Consider the following 19,928-nt stretch of genomic DNA (forward strand, 5'->3'; position numbering starts at 1 on the left):
TGTCCCACCTCGCTATGACAGAGATGTGGTTGTCCCACCTCACTATGACTGAGAGATGTGGTTGTCCCACCTCACTATGACTGAGAGATGTGGTTGTATCACCTCACTATGATTGAGAGATGTGGTTGTCCCACCTCACTATGACTGAGAGATGTGGTTGTCTCACCTCACTATGACTGAGAGATGTGGTTGTCTCACCTCACTATGACTGAGAGATGTGGTTGTCTCACCTCACTATGACTGAGAGATGTGGTTGTCTCACCTCACTATGACTGAGAGATGTGGTTGTCCCACCTCACTATGACTGAGAGATGTGGTTGTCTCACCTCACTATGACTGAGAGATGTGGTTGTCCCACCTAGCTATGACTGAGAGATGTGGTTGTCTCACCTCACTATGACTGAGAGATGTGGTTGTCTCACCTCACTATGACTGAGAGATGTGGTTGTCCCACCTCACTATGACTGAGAGATGTGGTTGTCCCACCTCACTATGACTGAGAGATGTGGTTGTCTCACCTCACTATGACTGAGAGATGTGGTTGTCTCACCTCACTATGACTGAGAGATGTGGTTGTCCCACCTCACTATGACTGAGAGATGTGGTTGTCTCACCTCACTATGACTGAGAGATGTGGTTGTCCCACCTCACTATGACTGAGAGATGTGGTTGTCTCACCTCACTATGACTGAGATGTGGTTGTCCCACCTCACTATGACTGAGAGATGTGGTTGTCCCACCTCACTATGACTGAGAGATGTGGTTGTCTCACCTCACTATGACTGAGAGATGTGGTTGTCTCACCTCACTATGACTGAGAGATGTGGTTGTCTCACCTCACTATGACTGAGAGATGTGGTTGTCTCACCTCACTATGACTGAGAGATGTGGTTGTCCCACCTCACTATGACTGAGAGATGTGGTTGTCCCACCTAGCTATGACTGAGATATGTGGTTGTCCCACCTAGATATCTAAAAAGATCAACTTTGGGATTTTTTCTACTTCCCCAGAGTCAGATAAACTTGTGGATACCATTTTTATATCTCTGTGCACCGTCTGAAGGAAGTTGCTAACTAGCGTTAGCGCAATAGCTAACTAGCATTAGCGCAATGAATGGAAGTCTATGGGTATCTGCTAGCACTTCTAGTCATTGTGCTAATGCTAGTTAGCATTGGCTCGCAAAACTACCTCTAACTTCCTTCATACTGGACACCAAGACATACACATTTTATCCACAAGTTCATCTGACTCTGGGGAAGTAGATAAATTGCATCATTGCTAAAATCCCAAAGTATCCCTTTAAGAAGAATACACTAACTGTAAGTCACTCTGGATACGTGTAAATGAATGAAGCTAAATGAATCAAATGTGTAAATGTACATTTCTGATGTTTCAAGTCCACCAACTCTCCTCCCAGAGGGCTACCCTACTGGTGGGCAGCTGTCCTCTTCTGGTGGGCAGCTGTGCCCTACTGGTGGGCAGCGGTGCTCTACTGGTGGGCAGCTGTCCCCTACTGGTGGGCAGTGGTGCCCTACTGGTGGGCAGCTGTGCCTTACTGGTGGGCAGCTGTGCCCTACTGGTGGGCAGTGGTGCCCTACTGGTGGGCAGCTGTGCCCTACTGGTGGGCAGCTGTGCCCTACTGGTGGGCAGCTGTGCCCTACTGGTGGGCAGTGGTGCCCTACTGGTGGGCAGCTGTGCCCTACTGGTGGGCAGCGGTGCCCTACTGGTGGGCAGCTGTGCCCAACTCTCCTCCCACAGGGCTACCCTACTGGTGGGCAGCTGTGCCCTACTCTCCTCCCACAGGGCTACCCTACTGGTGGGCAGCGGTGCCCTACTGGTGGGCAGCGGTGCCCTACTGGTGGGCAGTGGTGCCCTACTGGTGGGCAGCTGTGCCCAACTCTCCTCCCACAGGGCTACCCTACTGGTGGGCAGCTGTGCCCTACTGGTGGGCAGCTGTGCCCAACTCTCCTCCCACAGGGCTACCCTACTGGTGGGCAGCTGTGCCCTACTCTCCTCCCACAGGGCTACCCTACTGGTGGGCAGCGGTGCCCTACTGGTGGGCAGCGGTGCCCTACTGGTGGGCAGCTGTGCCCAACTCTCCTCCCACAGGGCTACCCTACTGGTGGGAAGCTGTGCCCAACTCTCCTCCCACAGGGCTACCCTACTGGTGGGCAGCTGTGCCCTACTCTCCTCCCACAGGGCTACACTACTGGTGGGAAGCTGTGCCCAACTCTCCTCCCACAGGGCTACCCTACTGGTGGGAAGCTGTGCCCAACTCTCCTCCCACAGGGCTACCCTACTGGTGGGCAGCTGTGCCCTACTCTCCTCCCACAGGGCTACACTACTGGTGGGCAGCGGTGCCCTACTGGTGGGCAGCTGTGCCCAACTCTCCTCCCACAGGGCTACCCTACTGGTGGGCAGCTGTGCCCAACTCTCCTCCCACAGGGCTACACTACTGGTGGGCAGCGGTGCCCTACTCTCCTCCCAGAGGGCTACACTACTGGTGGGCAGCGGTGCCCTACTCTCCTCCCAGAGGGCTACCCTTGGTTAGCTGAATTGGATGAGTTGACAGGACCTTGGTAGTTGAATCGGAGGAGTTGCCAGGTCCTTGATTCGCTGAATCGGAGGAGTTGCCAGGACCTTGGTAGTTGAATCGGAGGAGTTGCCAGGACCTTGGTAGCTGAATCGGAGGAGTTGCCAGGACCTTGGTAGTTGAATCGGAGGAGTTGCCAGGACCTTGGTAGTTGAATCGGAGGAGTTGCCAGGACCTTGGTAGTTGAATCGGAGGAGTTGCCAGGACCTTGGTAGTTGAATCGGAGGAGTTGCCAGGACCTTGGTAGTTGAATCGGAGGAGTTGCCAGGACCTTGGTAGTTGAATCAGATGACTTATCACATGCCTTAGGGTTTCTCATTCTTGGTCTGCATAGTCAGTGACATTCTCTCCCTCTCGTGTGCTCTCTTTGTGTCTGTCTCCCCCTTTCTTCTCTCTGTCTCTCGCTGGTGTCGCTGCAGGGCAGAGACGGCTGTGGGAGGCGGTCAAGAGGAGGAAAGCCATGTCCAAGCGCAAGTCCTGGATGAGCAAGGTACAGTACACAAACTCACACATATCCGTACCATGCATACTGATGTATTGGAACCGTTGCATGATTCACTATCTCTTCTAAAATAACTTTAAAAAACTCTAAAATAAAACATTTGGTGTTAACCCGTGTATTTGTTTGAATTACAACTGCACAGGACCCCCCCCAAAAAAAAAAAATGTGGCAGAAATGTAGATTTTTATCTTAAAGTGGAATGGACAAAATTATTCCAAAATTCCCCAGACAGTTAGGTGTACAGTTCATGGTTGTGTGATGGTCTACCGTCTTCATTGTTTAATGAACCTCCCATACCTTTATTACCAACTCAGACTCAATACAGAGACCTACACAGACCCATTGATACACACCACAGACTGAAGACCAGACCCATTGATACACACCACAGACTGAAGATCAGACTCATTGATACACACCACAGACTGAAGATCAGACTCATTGATACACACCACAGACTGAAGAACAGGGACAGTGATACACACCACAGACTGAAGAACAGGGACAGTGATACACACCACAGACTGAAGAACAGACTCATTGATACACACCACACCACAGACTGAAGAACAGACTCATTGATACACACCACACCACAGACTGAAGATCAGACTCATTGATACACACCACAGACTGAAGAACAGGGACAGTGATACACACCACAGACTGAAGAACAGACTCATTGATACACACCACAGACTGAAGAACAGGGACAGTGATACACACCACAGACTGAAGAACAGACTCATTGATACACACCACACCACAGACTGAAGAACAGACTCATTGATACACACCACACCACAGACTGAAGATCAGACTCATTGATACACACCACAGACTGAAGAACAGACTCATTGATACACACCATACCACAGACTAAAGAACAGACTCATTGATACACACCACAGACTGAAGAACAGACTCATTGATACACACCATACCACAGACTGAAGAACAGACTCATTGATACACAACACAGACTGAAGATCAGACTCATTAATACACACCACAGACTGAAGAACAGACTCATTGATACACACCACACCACAGAATGAAGAACTGACTCATTGATACACACCACAGACTGAAGAACAGACTCATTGATACACACCATACCACAGACTGAAGATCAGACTCATTGATACACACCACACCACAGACTGAAGAACAGACTCATTGATACACACCACAGACTGAAGAACAGACTCATTGATACACACCATACCACAGACTGAAGAACAGACTCATTGATACACACCACACCACAGACTGAAGAACAGACTCATTGATACACACCACAGACTGAAGATCAGACTCATTGATACACACCACACCACAGACTGAAGAACAGACTCATTGATACACACCACAGACTGAAGAACAGACTCATTGATACACACCACAGACTGAAGATCAGACTCATTGATACACACCACACCACAGACTGAAGAACAGACTCATTGATACACACCACAGACTGAAGATCAGACTCATTGATACACACCACACCACAGACTGAAGAACAGACTCATTGATACACACCACAGACTGAAGAACAGACTCATTGATACACACCACAGACTGAAGATCAGACTCATTGATACACACCACACCACAGACTGAAGATCAGACTCATTGATACACACCACAGACTGAAGAACAGACTCATTGATACACACCACACCACAGACTGAAGAACAGACTCATTGATACACACCACAGACTGAAGAACAGACTCATTGATACACACCACACCACAGACTGAAGATCAGACTCATTGATACACACCACACTGAAGAACACAGACTGAAGATCAGACTCATTGATACACACCACAGACTGAAGATCAGACTCATTGATACACACCACACCACAGACTGAAGATCAGACTCATTGATACACACCACAGACTGAAGAACAGACTCATTGATACACACCACACCACAGACTGAAGAACAGACTCATTGATACACACCACAGACTGAAGAACAGACTCATTGATACACACCACACCACAGACTGAAGATCAGACTCATTGATACACACCACACCACAGACTGAAGAACAGACTCATTGATACACACCACAGACTGAAGAACAGACTCATTGATACACACCATACCACAGACTGAAGAACAGACTCATTGATACACACCACACCACAGACTGAAGAACAGACTCATTGATACACACCACACCACAGACTGAAGAACAGACCCATTGATACACACCACAGACTGAAGAACAGACTCATTGATACACACCATACCACAGACTGAAGAACAGACTCATTGATACACACCATACCACAGACTGAAGAACAGACTCATTGATACACACCACACCACAGACTGAAGAACAGACTCATTGATACACACCACAGACTGAAGAACAGACTCATTGATACACACCATACCACAGACTGAAGAACAGACTCATTGATACACACCACACCACAGACTGAAGAACAGACTCATTGATACACACCACACCACAGACTGAAGATCAGACTCATTGATACACACCACAGACTGAAGAACAGACTCATTGATACACACCACAGACTGAAGAACAGACTCATTGATACACACCACAGACTGAAGATCAGACTCATTGATACACACCACACCACAGACTGAAGAACAGACTCATTGATACACACCACACCACAGACTGAAGAACAGACTCATTGATACACACCACAGACTGAAGATCAGACTCATTGATACACACCACACCACAGACTGAAGAACAGACTCATTGATACACACCACAGACTGAAGAACAGACTCATTGATACACACCACAGACTGAAGATCAGACTCATTGATACACACCACACCACAGACTGAAGATCAGACTCATTGATACACACCACAGACTGAAGAACAGACTCATTGATACACACCACACCACAGACTGAAGAACAGACTCATTGATTCACACCACAGACTGAAGAACAGACTCATTGATACACACCACACCACAGACTGAAGAACAGACTCATTGATACACACCACACCACAGACTGAAGAACAGACTCATTGATACACACCACAGACTGAAGAACAGACTCATTGATACACACCACAGACTGAAGAACAGACTCATTGATACACACCACACCACAGACTGAAGAACAGACTCATTGATACACACCACAGACTGAAGAACAGACTCATTGATACACACCACACCACAGACTGAAGATCAGACTCATTGATACACACCACACCACAGACTGAAGAACAGACTCATTGATACACACCACAGACTGAAGAACAGACTCATTGATACACACCACACCTGAAGAACAGACTGAAGAACAGACTCAAGATACACTCATTGATACACACCACAGACTGAAGAACAGACTCATTGATACACACCACAGACTGAAGATCAGACTCATTGATACACACCACACCACAGACTGAAGAACAGACTCATTGATACACACCACAGACTGAAGAACAGACTCATTGATACACACCACCACAGACTGAAGAACAGACTGAAGATCAGACTCATTGATACACACCACACCACAGACTCATTGATACACACCACAGACTGAAGATCAGACTCATTGATACACACCACAGACTGAAGAACAGGGACAGTGATACACACCACAGACTGAAGAACAGGGACAGTGATACACACCACAGACTGAAGAACAGACTCATTGATACACACCACACCACAGACTGAAGAACAGACTCATTGATACACACCACACCACAGACTGAAGATCAGACTCATTGATACACACCACAGACTGAAGAACAGGGACAGTGATACACACCACAGACTGAAGAACAGACTCATTGATACACACCACAGACTGAAGAACAGGGACAGTGATACACACCACAGACTGAAGAACAGACTCATTGATACACACCACACCACAGACTGAAGAACAGACTCATTGATACACACCACACCACAGACTGAAGATCAGACTCATTGATACACACCACAGACTGAAGAACAGACTCATTGATACACACCATACCACAGACTGAAGAACAGACTCATTGATACACACCACAGACTGAAGAACAGACTCATTGATACACACCATACCACAGACTGAAGAACAGACTCATTGATACACAACACAGACTGAAGATCAGACTCATTAATACACACCACAGACTGAAGAACAGACTCATTGATACACACCACACCACAGAATGAAGAACTGACTCATTGATACACACCACAGACTGAAGAACAGACTCATTGATACACACCACAGACTGAAGAACAGACTCATTGATACACACCATACCACAGACTGAAGAACAGACTCATTGATACACACCACACCACAGACTGAAGAACAGACTCATTGATACACACCACAGACTGAAGATCAGACTCATTGATACACACCACACCACAGACTGAAGAACAGACTCATTGATACACACCACAGACTGAAGAACAGACTCATTGATACACACCACAGACTGAAGATCAGACTCATTGATACACACCACACCACAGACTGAAGAACAGACTCATTGATACACACCACAGACTGAAGATCAGACTCATTGATACACACCACACCACAGACTGAAGAACAGACTCATTGATACACACCACAGACTGAAGAACAGACTCATTGATACACACCACAGACTGAAGATCAGACTCATTGGTACACACCACACCACAGACTGAAGATCAGACTCATTGATACACACCACAGACTGAAGAACAGACTCATTGATACACACCACAGACTGAAGAACAGACTCATTGATACACACCATACCACAGACTGAAGATCAGACTCATTGATACACACCACAGACTGAAGAACAGACTCATTGATACACACCACACCACAGACTGAAGAACAGACTCATTGATACACACCACAGACTGAAGAACAGACTCATTGATACACACCACACCACAGACTGAAGATCAGACTCATTGATACACACCACACCACAGACTGAAGAACAGACTCATTGATACACACCACAGACTGAAGATCAGACTCATTGATACACACCACACCACAGACTGAAGATCAGACTCATTGATACACACCACAGACTGAAGAACAGACTCATTGATACACACCACACCACAGACTGAAGAACAGACTCATTGATACACACCATACCACAGACTGAAGAACAGACTCATTGATACACACCACACCACAGACTGAAGAACAGACTCATTGATACACACCACAGACTGAAGAACAGACTCATTGATACACACCATACCACAGACTGAAGAACAGACTCATTGATACACACCACACCACAGACTGAAGAACAGACTCATTGATACACACCACAGACTGAAGATCAGACTCATTGATACACACCACAGACTGAAGAACAGACTCATTGATACACACCACAGACTGAAGAACAGACTCATTGATACACACCACAGACTGAAGATCAGACTCATTGATACACACCACACCACAGACTGAAGAACAGACTCATTGATACACACCACAGACTGAAGAACAGACTCATTGATACACACCACAGACTGAAGATCAGACTCATTGGTACACACCACACCACAGACTGAAGATCAGACTCATTGATACACACCACAGACTGAAGAACAGACTCATTGATACACACCACACCACAGACTGAAGAACAGACTCATTGATTCACACCACAGACTGAAGAACAGACTCATTGATACACACCACACCACAGACTGAAGATCAGACTCATTGATACACACCACACCACAGACTGAAGAACAGACTCATTGATACACACCACAGACTGAAGATCAGACTCATTGATACACACCACACCACAGACTGAAGATCAGACTCATTGATACACACCACAGACTGAAGAACAGACTCATTGATACACACCACACCACAGACTGAAGAACAGACTCATTGATACACACCACAGACTGAAGAACAGACTCATTGATACACACCACACCACAGACTGAAGATCAGACTCATTGATACACACCACACCACAGACTGAAGAACAGACTCATTGATACACACCACAGACTGAAGAACAGACTCATTGATACACACCATACCACAGACTGAAGAACAGACTCATTGATACACACCACACCACAGACTGAAGAACAGACTCATTGATACACACCACACCACAGACTGAAGAACAGACTCATTGATACACACCACAGACTGAAGAACAGACTCATTGATACACACCATACCACAGACTGAAGAACAGACTCATTGATACACACCATACCACAGACTGAAGAACAGACTCATTGATACACACCACACCACAGACTGAAGAACAGACTCATTGATACACACCACAGACTGAAGAACAGACTCATTGATACACACCATACCACAGACTGAAGAACAGACTCATTGATACACACCACACCACAGACTGAAGAACAGACTCATTGATACACACCACAGACTGAAGATCAGACTCATTGATACACACCACAGACTGAAGAACAGACTCATTGATACACACCACACCACAGACTGAAGAACAGACTCATTGATACACACCACAGACTGAAGATCAGACTCATTGATACACACCACACCACAGACTGAAGAACAGACTCATTGATACACACCACACCACAGACTGAAGAACAGACTCATTGATACACACCACAGACTGAAGATCAGACTCATTGATACACACCACAGACTGAAGAACAGACTCATTGATACACACCACACCACAGACTGAAGATCAGACTCATTGATACACACCACAGACTGAAGATCAGACTCATTGATACACACCACAGAATGAAGAACAGACTCATTGATACACACCACAGACTGAAGATCAGACTCATTGATACACACCACAGACTGAAGAACAGACTCATTGATACACACCACAGAATGAAGATCAGACTCATTGATACACACCACAGACTGAAGATCAGACCCATTGATACACACCACAGACTGAAGATCAGACTCATTGATACACACCACAGACTGAAGAACAGACTCATTGATACACACCACAGACTGAAGATCAGACTCATTGATACACACCACAGACTGAAGAACAGACTCATTGATACACACCACAGACTGAAGAACAGACTCATTGATACACACCACAGACTGAAGATCAGACTCATTGATACACACCACAGACTGAAGAACAGACTCATTGATACACACCACAGACTGAAGATCAGACTCATTGATACACACCACACCACAGACTGAAGAACAGACTCATTGATACACACCACACCACAGACTGAAGAACAGACTCATTGATACACACCACAGACTGAAGATCAGACTCATTGATACACACCACAGACTGAAGAACAGACTCATTGATACACACCACACCACAGACTGAAGAACAGACTCATTGATACACACCACAGACTGAAGAACAGACTCATTGATACACACCACACCACAGACTGAAGAACAGACTCATTGATACACACCACAGACTGAAGATCAGACTCATTGATACACACCACACCACAGACTGAAGAACAGACTCATTGATACACACCACAGACTGAAGAACAGACTCATTGATACACACCACACCACAGACTGAAGAACAGACTCATTGATACACACCACAGACTGAAGATCAGACTCATTGATACACACCACAGACTGAAGATCAGACTCATTGATACACACCACAGACTGAAGAACAGGGACATTGATACACACCACACCACAGACTGAAGAACAGGGACATTGATACACACCACACCACAGACTGAAGAACAGGGACATTGATACACACCACAGACTGAAGATCAGGGACAGTGATACACACCACACCACAGACTGAAGATCAGACACATTGATACACACCACAGACTGAAGATCAGACTCATTGATACACACCACAGACTGAAGAACAGGGACATTGATACACACCACACCACAGACTGAAGAACAGGGACAGTGATACACACCACACTGCAGAGACATATAACCTGCTTTCACACAGACAACCAACAGTACTGCTATTTTGAATGTACAACTAAGGTCAAAGTCATACAATAGGTTGGTCAAAGTCATAGGTGTATTAGGTCCACCTATCTAGTACTAGGTCAGAGCCCCCTTTGCCTCCAGAACAGCCTGAATTCTTCAGGGCATGGATTCTATAAGGTGTGGCATTGAAACGTTGCTCGGTTGGTATCAAGGGACCTAACATTTGCTAGGAAAACATTCCCCACACCATTACACCCTGCCCTGGGGTGGCAGGGTAGCCTAGTGGTTAGAGTGTTGGATTAGTAACCAGAAGGCTGCAAGTTCAAAACCCCGAGCTGACAAGGTACAAATCTGTTGTTCTGCCCCTGAACAAGGCAGTTAACCCACTGTTCCTACGCCGTCATTGAAAATAAGAATTTGTTCTTAACTGACTTGCCTGGTTAAATAAAGGTAAAATAAAAAAAAACACCACTGCCACCATCCTGTACTGTTGACACCAGGCAGGATGGAGCCATGGACTAATGCTGCTTACACCAAATCCTGACTCTGCCGTCAGGATGAGGCAACAGGAACTGGGATTTTTCGGACCAGCCATTGTTTTTCCACTCCTCAATTATCCAGTGTCGGTGATGGCATACCCGCTTGAGCATCTTCTTCTTGTTTTTAGCTGATTAGAGTGGAACCCGGTGTGGTTGTCTGCTGCAATATCCAATCCGTGACAAGGACCGATGAGTTGTGCATTCCTAGATGCCGTTCTGGACACCACTGTTGTCCTGCGCCGTTATTTGCCTGTTTGTGGCCCGCCTGTTAGGTTGCACGATTCTTGCTGTTCTCCTTCCACCTCTCATCAACCACAGGACTGCCGCTGACTGGATGTTTTTTTGTTTGTTGCACCATTCTCTGTAAACCCTAGACACTGTTGTACGTGAAAATCCCAGGAGGATGTCTGTTTCTGAGCTACTGGAACCGGCGCCCCTGGTCCCTGACGATCCTACCACACTCAGTCACTTAGGTCACTCTTTCCGCCCATTGTAACGTTCAGTTGAAACAGTAACTGAATGCCTTGATGCCTGTCTGCCTGATTTATATAGCAATCCATGGCCACGTGACTCACTGTCTGTAGGAGCAAACCATTTGCGTGAATGGGGTGATGTACTTCATAAACTGGCCGCTGAGTGTATACAGTGGGGAGAACAAGTATTTGATACACTGCCGACTTTGCAGGTTTTCCTACTTACAAAGCATGTAGAGGTCTGTAATTTGTATCATAGGTACACTTCAATTCTGAAAGACGGTATCTAAAACAAAAAAACAGAAAATCACATTGTATTTTAAGTAGTTAATTTGCATATTATTGCATGACATAAGTCTTTGATCACCTACCAACCAGTAAGAATTCCGGCTCTCACAGACCTGTTCGTTTTTCTTTAAGAAGCCCCTCTGTTCTCCACTCATTACCTGTATTAACTGCATCTGTTTGAACTCGGTACCTGTATAAAAGACACCTGTCCACACACTCAATCAAACAGACTCCAACCTCTCCACAATGGCCAAGACCAGAGAGCTGTGTAAGGACATCAGGGATAAAATTGTAGACCTGCACAAGGCTGGGGATGGGCTACAGGACAATAGGCAAGCAGCTTGGTGAGAAGGCAACAACTGTTGGCGCAATTATTAGAAAATGGAAGAAGTTCAAGATGACGGTCAATCAACCTTGGTCTGGGGCTCCATGCAAGATCTCACCTCGTGGGGCATCAATGATCATGAGGAAGGTGAGGGATCAGCCCAGAACTACATGGCAGGACCTGGTCAATGACCTGAAGAGAGCTGGGACCACAGTCTCAAAGACAACCATTAGTAACACACTATGCCGTCATGGATTAAAATCCTGCAGCGCACGCAAGGTCCCCCCTGCTAAAGCCAGCGCATGTCCAGGCCCGTCTGAAGTTTGCCAATGACCATCTGGATGATCCAGAGGAGGAATGGGAGAAGGTCATGTGGTCTGATGAAACAAAAATAGAGCTTTTTGGTCTAAACTCCACTCGGTGTGTTTGGAGGAAGAAGAAGGATGAGTACAACACCAAGAACACCATCTCAACCATGAAGCATGGAGGCGGAAACATCATTCTTTGGGGATGCTTTTCTGCAAAGGGGACAGAACGACTGCACCGTATTGAGGGGAGGATGGATGGGGCCATGTATCTCGAGAACTTGGCAAACAACCTCCTACCCTCAGTAAGAGCATTGAAGATGGGTTGTGGCTGGGTCTTCCAGCATGACAATGACCCAAAACACACAGCCATGGCAACTAAGGAGTGACTCCGTAAGAAGCATCTCAAGGTCCTGGAGTGGCCTAGCCAGTCTCCAGACCTGAACCCAATAGAAAATCTTTGGAGGGAGCTGAAAGTCCGTATTGCCCAGCGACAGCCCCGAAACCTGAAGGATCTGGAGAAGGTCTGTATGGGTGGGCCAAAATCCCTGCTGCAGTGTGTGCAAACCTGGTCAAGAACTACAGGAAACGTATGATCTCTGTAATTGCAAACAAAGGTTTCTGTACCAAATATTAAGTTCTGCTTTTCTGATGTATCAACTACTTATGTCATGTAATAAAATGCAAATGAATTACTTAAAAATCATACAATGTGATTTTCTGGATTTTTGTTTTAGATTCCGTCTCTCACAGTTGAAGTGTACCTATGATAAAAATTACAGACCTCATGCTTTGTAAGTAGGAAAACCTGCAAAATCGGCAGTGTATCAAATACTTGTTCTCCCCACTGTATATATCTTAATGGTGAACATTATATTCTCACAGCTAAGTACTGTTTGTCTATTTCATACAGGTCAGATACCTCCTGCACTACAGCACCCAAAGACTCATTTACATAATGTAGTAAGAGTTTGGTCTTTTCATTCATCTTCTATTAACGACGTCTCTCTTCTCTCGTCTTTCTCCAGGTGTTCAGCGGGAAGCGGCCGGACGCTGGGGACTTCCAGCAGGCGGCCCCCACCTCCTCCTTCCGCAAGCTGTCCCCTACGCCGCCCCCCCAGCAGCAGACACTCAGCTGTCTGATCAGTGAGAAGGATCTGGTCCTCTTCCAGAAGCTGGGCGAAGGCTCCTTCGGCGTGGTCAAAAGGGGCGAGTGGTTCATGCCCGCTGGGAAAGTGGTGAGAGGGGGTGGGTTCTGTCTGTGTATGGGGTCTGTGTGGTGGGTGTGGCGGGATGGGTTCTGTCTGTGTATGGGGGTGGGGAGGGGGCGTGTGAGTGTGGCGGGATGGGTTCTGTCTGTGTATGGGGGTGCGGGTGTGGCGGGATGGGTTCTGTCTGTGTATGGGGGGTTTGGTCTAAATCTAACCCCCTATAGGTTCCCGTCTAGAAAACAGGGTCCCATCTAGACAACACATCTAATTCATATAATCAATACTCGTCAACAGGGAAGAGAGAATACCCGTGTTTTTGGACCGCGAGTGAAACAGAGCCACTGTAGGCCTAATTGGTAAAAGGGCTTCTTTGTACTCTGCGCCATCGTCTTGGAACACCTTACAAAATACTTTTAAACTGGAAGAACTTGTCCCGATTGCTGTTTTTAAATCACTGATGAAGGATTTTGAGGCAGATTCTCTGACCTGTCAATGTTTTTAATTTGCTGTTTTATACTCTTGTGAATTCAATGGATTGTAGTTCTTCATGTTGTCTGTCTGTATTTTTTTTGTAATAACTTGGTGCTGCCTATCTTGGCCAGGGCGCTCTTGAAAAAGAGATTTTAATCTCAATGAGCCCTTCCTGGTTAAAGGAAGGTTAAATAAATCAATCAATCAATGAGAGGTGTTTCTCCGGCCGCACAGGCAGCACTTATTTTTACGCTTCAGTTGTTTCACACATGCTTATGGAACGTTTGAGGTATAGTTTCACAGTAAAGTGTCAGAATAGAAAGAGGAACAGAGGGAGGAGGAGGTATAGTTTCACAGTAAAGTGTCAGAATAGAAAGAGGAACAGAGGGAGGAGGAGGTATAGTTTCACAGTAAAGTGTCAGAATAGAAAGAGGAACAGAGGGAGGAGGAGGTATAGTTTCACAGTAAAGTGTCAGAATAGAAAGAGGAACAGAGGGAGGAGGAGGTATAGTTTCACAGTAAAGTGTCAGAATAGAAAGAGGAACAGAGGGAGGAGGAGGTATAGTCTCACAGTAAAGTGTCAGAATAGAAAGAGGAACAGAGGGAGGAGGAGGTATAGTTTCACAGTAAAGTGTCAGAATAGAAAGAGGAACAGAGGGAGGAGGAGGTATAGTTTCACAGTAAAGTGTCAGAATAGAAAGAGGAACAGAGGGAGGAGGAGGTATAGTTTCACAGTAAAGTGTCAGAATAGAAAGAGGAACAGAGGGAGGAGGAGGTATAGTTTCACAGTAAAGTGTCAGAATAGAAAGAGGAACAGAGGGAGGAGGAGGTATAGTTTCACAGTAAAGTGTCAGAATAGAAAGAGGAACAGAGGGAGGAGGAGGTATAGTTTCACAGTAAAGTGTCAGAATAGAAAGAGGAACAGAGGGAGGAGGAGGTATAGTTTCACAGTAAAGTGTCAGAATAGAAAGAGGAACAGAGGGAGGAGGAGGTATAGTTTCACAGTAAAGTGTCAGAATAGAAAGAGGAACAGAGGGAGGAGGAGGTATAGTTTCACAGTAAAGTGTCAGAATAGAAAGAGGAACAGAGGGAGGAGGAGGTATAGTTTCACAGTAAAGTGTCAGAATAGAAAGAGGAACAGAGGGAGGAGGAGGTATAGTTTCAGAGTAAGGTGTCAGAATAGAACGAGGAACAGAGGGAGGAGGAGGTATAGTTTCACAGTAAAGTGTCAGAATAGAAAGAGGAACAGAGGGAGGAGGAGGTATAGTTTCACAGTAAGGTGTCAGAATAGAAAGAGGAACAGAGGGAGGAGGAGGAGGTATAGTTTCACAGTAAAGTGTCAGAATAGAAAGAGGAACAGAGGGAGGAGGAGGTATAGTTTCACAGTAAAGTGTCAGAATAGAAAGAGGAACAGAGGGAGGAGGAGGTATAGTTTCACAGTAAAGTGTCAGAATAGAAAGAGGAACAGAGGGAGGAGGAGGTATAGTTTCACAGTAAAGTGTCAGAATAGAAAGAGGAACAGAGGGAGGAGGAGGTATAGTTTCACAGTAAAGTGTCAGAATAGAAAGAGGAACAGAGGGAGGAGGAGGTATAGTTTCACAGTAAAGTGTCAGAATAGAAAGAGGAACAGAGGGAGGAGGAGGTATAGTTTCACAGTAAGGTGTCAGAATAGAAAGAGGAACAGAGGGAGGAGGAGGAGGTATAGTTTCACCGTAAGGTGTCAGAATAGAACGAGGAACAGATGGAGGAGGAGGGAGTTCCTCGTGATCACCTGGGGAACAGTATCAGTGGCTTCAAAGTTCAAACCATGACAACATGGGAAAATGACCAAAAACACTCTCTCTCCAACATCTGTTTTGGTCGAACCCTTGACCACTAGCCCCTACAGACTTGACCTCGAGGAAGTGATGGAGAAAGAGAAAATCTTGTCCAAACACTCTCCAGAAGTGACCGAGTGACCACACACACACACACACACAAAGACACAGTACACACACACAGTGACCCCAACATGGCCAGATGGGACCAGTAAAGCCAGGTGCAGAGTCCCAACAGAACAAAGGAATAGTTTACAGAACATGTGACACAAGGTTTACAGAGCCCATAAAACAGGGCTGTTCAAGTATTACCCTATGACACGGATGGGTAACTCAGTCCTCAGACCCCAGCCTCCGCCTCAGCCCCAGCTAACACACCTCACTCTAATAATCAACTAATGATGATCTTCAGTTTAGAATGCAATTAGTTTAATCGCCTGTGTTCACTAGGGAAAGGGGGAAAGTGTGACACCACTCTGGACTGGAGTTGACCATCCTGGCCCTACGAGGTCTGGAGTTGCCCATCCTGGCCCTACGAGGTCTGGAGTTGCCCATCCTGGCCCTACGAGGTCTGGAGTTGCCCATCCTGGCCCTACGAGGTCTGGAGTTGCCCATCCTGGCCCTACGAGGTCTGGAGTTGCCCATCCTGGCCCTACGAGGTCTGGAGTTGCCCATCCTGGCCCTACGAGGTCTGGAGCCTGCTGGTTTTCTGCTCCTATCTGGTGTCGTCTCAGGTCTAAATCAGTCCCTGAATAGAGGGGAATAATGAAAAAAAACACTGTGGAACTGTCTTCAATGTCCAGAGTTGAGTTTGAGGGCCACAGAATATCTAGTCCAGTGGCTGAGCACAAAACATCTAGTTCAGTTGTTCAGGAAGCTCAATCATCAAATCAAAATCAAATATATTTATATAGCCCTTCTTCCATCAGCTGATATCTCAAAGTGCTGTACAGAAACCCAGCCTAAATCCCCAAACAGCAAGCAATTCAGGTGTAGAAGCACGGTGGCTAGGGAAAGCTCCCTAGAAAGGCCAAAACCTAGAAAGAAACCTAGAGAGGAACCAGGCTATGAGGGGTGGCCAGTCCTCTTCTGGCTGTACCGGGTGGAGATTATAACAGAACATGGCCAAGATGTTCAAATGTTCATAAATGACCAGCATGGTCAAAAATAATAATCACAGTAGTTGTCGAGGGTGCAAACACCTCAGGAGTAAATGTCAGTTGGCTTTTCATAGCCGACCATTAAGAGTATCTCTACCGCTCCTGCTGTCTCTAGAGATCTGAAAACAGCAGGTCTGGGACAGGTAGCACGTCCGGTGAACAGGTCAGGGTTCCATAGCAGAACAGTTGAAACTGGAGCAGCAGCACAGGTGGACTGGAGACAGCAAGGAGTCATCATGCCAGGTAGTCCTGAGGCATGGTCCTAGGGCTTAGGTCCTCTGAGAGAGAGAAAGCGAGAATTAGAGAGATATACTCCAGATATAACAGACTGACCCTAGCACCCCGACACATAAACTACTGCAGCATAAATACTGGAGGCTGAGACAGGAGGGGTCAGGAGACACTGTGGCCCCATTCGATGATACCTCTGGACAGGGCCAAACAGGCAGGATATAACCCCACCCACTTTGCCAAAGCACAGCCCCCACACCACTAGAGGGATATCTTCAACCACCAACTTAACATCCTGAGACAAGGCCGAGTATAGCCCACAAAGATCTCCACCACAGCATAACCCAAGGGGTGCTCCAACCCAGACAGGAAGATCACGTCAGTGACTCAACCCACTCAAGTGACGCACCCCTCCTAGGGACGGCATGGAAGAGCACGAATAAGCCAGAGAATCCCAGTGGAGAGAGGGGAACCAGCCAGGCAGAGACAGCAAGGGCGGTTCGTTGCTCCAGAGCCTTTCCGTTCACCTTCACACTCCTGGGCCAGACTACACTCAATCATATGACCCACTGAAGAGATGAGTCTTCAGTAAAGACTTAAAGGTTGAGACAGAGTCTGCGTCTCTCACATGGGTAGGCAGACCATTCCATAAAAATTGAGCTCTATAGGAGAAAGCCCTGCCTCCAGCTGTTTGCTGGACAATTAGGAGGCCTGCATCTTGTGACCGTAGTGTACGTGTAGGTATGTACGGCAGGACCATATCGGAAAGATAGGTAGGAGCAAGCCCATGTAATGCTTTCTAGGTTAGCAGTAAAACCTTGAAATCAGCCCATGCCTTAACAGGAAGACAGTGTAGGGAGGCTAGCACTGGAGTAATATGATCACATTTTTTGGTTTTAGTCAGGATTCTAGCAGCCGTATTTAGCACTAACTGAAGTTTATTTAGTGCTTTATCCGGGTGTATTCCCTAGGAACCAAACAGCACCAATCTGGGGTGTACTCCCTAGGAACCAAACAGAACCAATCTGTGGTGTACTCCTAGGAACCAAACAGAACCAATCTGGGGTGTACTCCTAAGGAACCAAACAGAACCAATCTTGTGTGTACTCATAAGGAACCAAACAGAACCAATATTGGGTGTACTCAGAAGGAACCAAACAGAACCAATCTTGGGTGTATTCACTTGGAACCAAATAGAACCAATCTTGGGTGTACTCACAAGGAACCAAACAGAACCAATCTGGGGTGTGTTCACTAGGAACCAAACGGAAGCTAACAGAACCAAACGGAAGCTAACAGAAGCTACCGGTTGGATGAATACACCCCTGGTGTTCTATTGTCTCCTTGTTTTAGATTGTTCCAAGGCCACCACACTGTTAGTAAGCACAACTGTAGTCACTCAAAGTAAACATTTGCTAGCTAATCATCAATCATTTTCACCATGGATTTAGCATTACGCTAACCCCGCCTACCCCCTTCTCTTCTCCAGTTGGAGGTAGCAGTAAAGTGTTTAAAGACAGACGTTCTGAGTCAGCCGGACGCTCTGGACGACTTCATCTGCGAGGTGAACGCCATGCACTCCCTGGATCACCAGAACCTCATCAGGCTGTACGGGGTGGTGCTCACACGCCCCATGAAGATGGTACGGACACACACATCATGGCACAGGAGGCTGCTGAGGGGAGGACGGCTCATAATAATGGCTGGAACGGCGCGAATGGAATGACATGGAAACCATTTGTTTGATGTATTTGATACCATTCTACCTATTCAGCTCCAGCCATTACAACGAGCCCATCCTCCCCAATTAAGGTGCCACCAACCTCCTGTGGTACATACATGCACACACACGCACACCGGACACACTGGACACACATAAACACATACACACACTGGACACACATAAACACATACACACACTGCACACACATAAACACATACACACACTGGACACACATACCAGACTATCATAAACACACACATAAACACATACACACACTGCACACACATAAACACATACACACACTG

The 19,928-nt window shown here is 46.4% G+C and overlaps 2 protein-coding genes across 16 annotated transcripts in view; both read left to right on the forward strand.

Moving 5' to 3' along the window:
- Positions 1-19,928, forward strand: part of LOC118395167 (activated CDC42 kinase 1-like) — a 178,421-nt gene that overhangs the window by 87,791 nt on the left and 70,702 nt on the right. For 3 of the 9 annotated variants that reach the window (XM_052463247.1, XM_052463245.1, XM_052463246.1), the window contains 3 exons: positions 3,014-3,084; positions 14,039-14,248; positions 19,390-19,542. In XM_052463247.1, coding sequence (XP_052319207.1) covers positions 3,014-3,084; positions 14,039-14,248; positions 19,390-19,542 — 434 coding nt within the window. Of the gene's footprint in view, positions 1-2,626; positions 2,870-3,013; positions 3,085-14,038; positions 14,249-19,389; positions 19,543-19,928 lie in introns of those variants that run through there. The other 6 variants (XM_052463253.1, XM_052463252.1, XM_052463250.1 and 3 more) reach the window with 6 other exon arrangements.
- On the forward strand, positions 14,457-17,284 carry LOC127907562 (uncharacterized protein DDB_G0287625-like). Of its 7 annotated transcripts, none has more exons than XM_052463257.1 (4): positions 14,457-15,197; positions 15,306-15,845; positions 15,900-15,953; positions 16,011-17,279. In XM_052463257.1, the coding sequence occupies exons 1-4, from the start codon at positions 14,962-14,964 to the stop codon at positions 16,501-16,503; spliced, it is 1,323 nt and encodes a 440-aa protein (XP_052319217.1). In that variant the 5' UTR covers positions 14,457-14,961; the 3' UTR covers positions 16,504-17,279. The 7 variants fall into 7 exon arrangements, 5 of the variants coding, with proteins under 5 accessions (XP_052319217.1, XP_052319215.1, XP_052319219.1 ...); XM_052463255.1 differs by having other exon boundaries at positions 14,457-15,251; positions 16,011-17,274; XR_008064860.1 differs by lacking the exon at positions 15,306-15,845 and having other exon boundaries at positions 14,457-15,251; positions 16,011-17,284.

This window comes from Oncorhynchus keta, chromosome 15 (genome assembly GCF_023373465.1).
Source record: "Oncorhynchus keta strain PuntledgeMale-10-30-2019 chromosome 15, Oket_V2, whole genome shotgun sequence".
NCBI classification, from domain to species: Eukaryota; Metazoa; Chordata; class Actinopteri; order Salmoniformes; family Salmonidae; genus Oncorhynchus; species Oncorhynchus keta.

Excerpts from the sequence above, each read along its gene's own strand:
- LOC127907562 (XM_052463255.1), top strand. The coding sequence starts at position 14,962 with ATGCTTATGGAACGTTTGAGGTATAGTTTCACAGTAAAGTGTCAGAAT. Across the intron at positions 15,252-15,305 it reads AGGAACAGAGGGAGGAGGAG|GTATAGTTTCACAGTAAAGT; the intron begins GTATAGTCTCAC and ends AGGGAGGAGGAG. Across the intron at positions 15,846-15,899 it reads AGGAACAGAGGGAGGAGGAG|GTATAGTTTCACAGTAAAGT; the intron begins GTATAGTTTCAG and ends AGGGAGGAGGAG.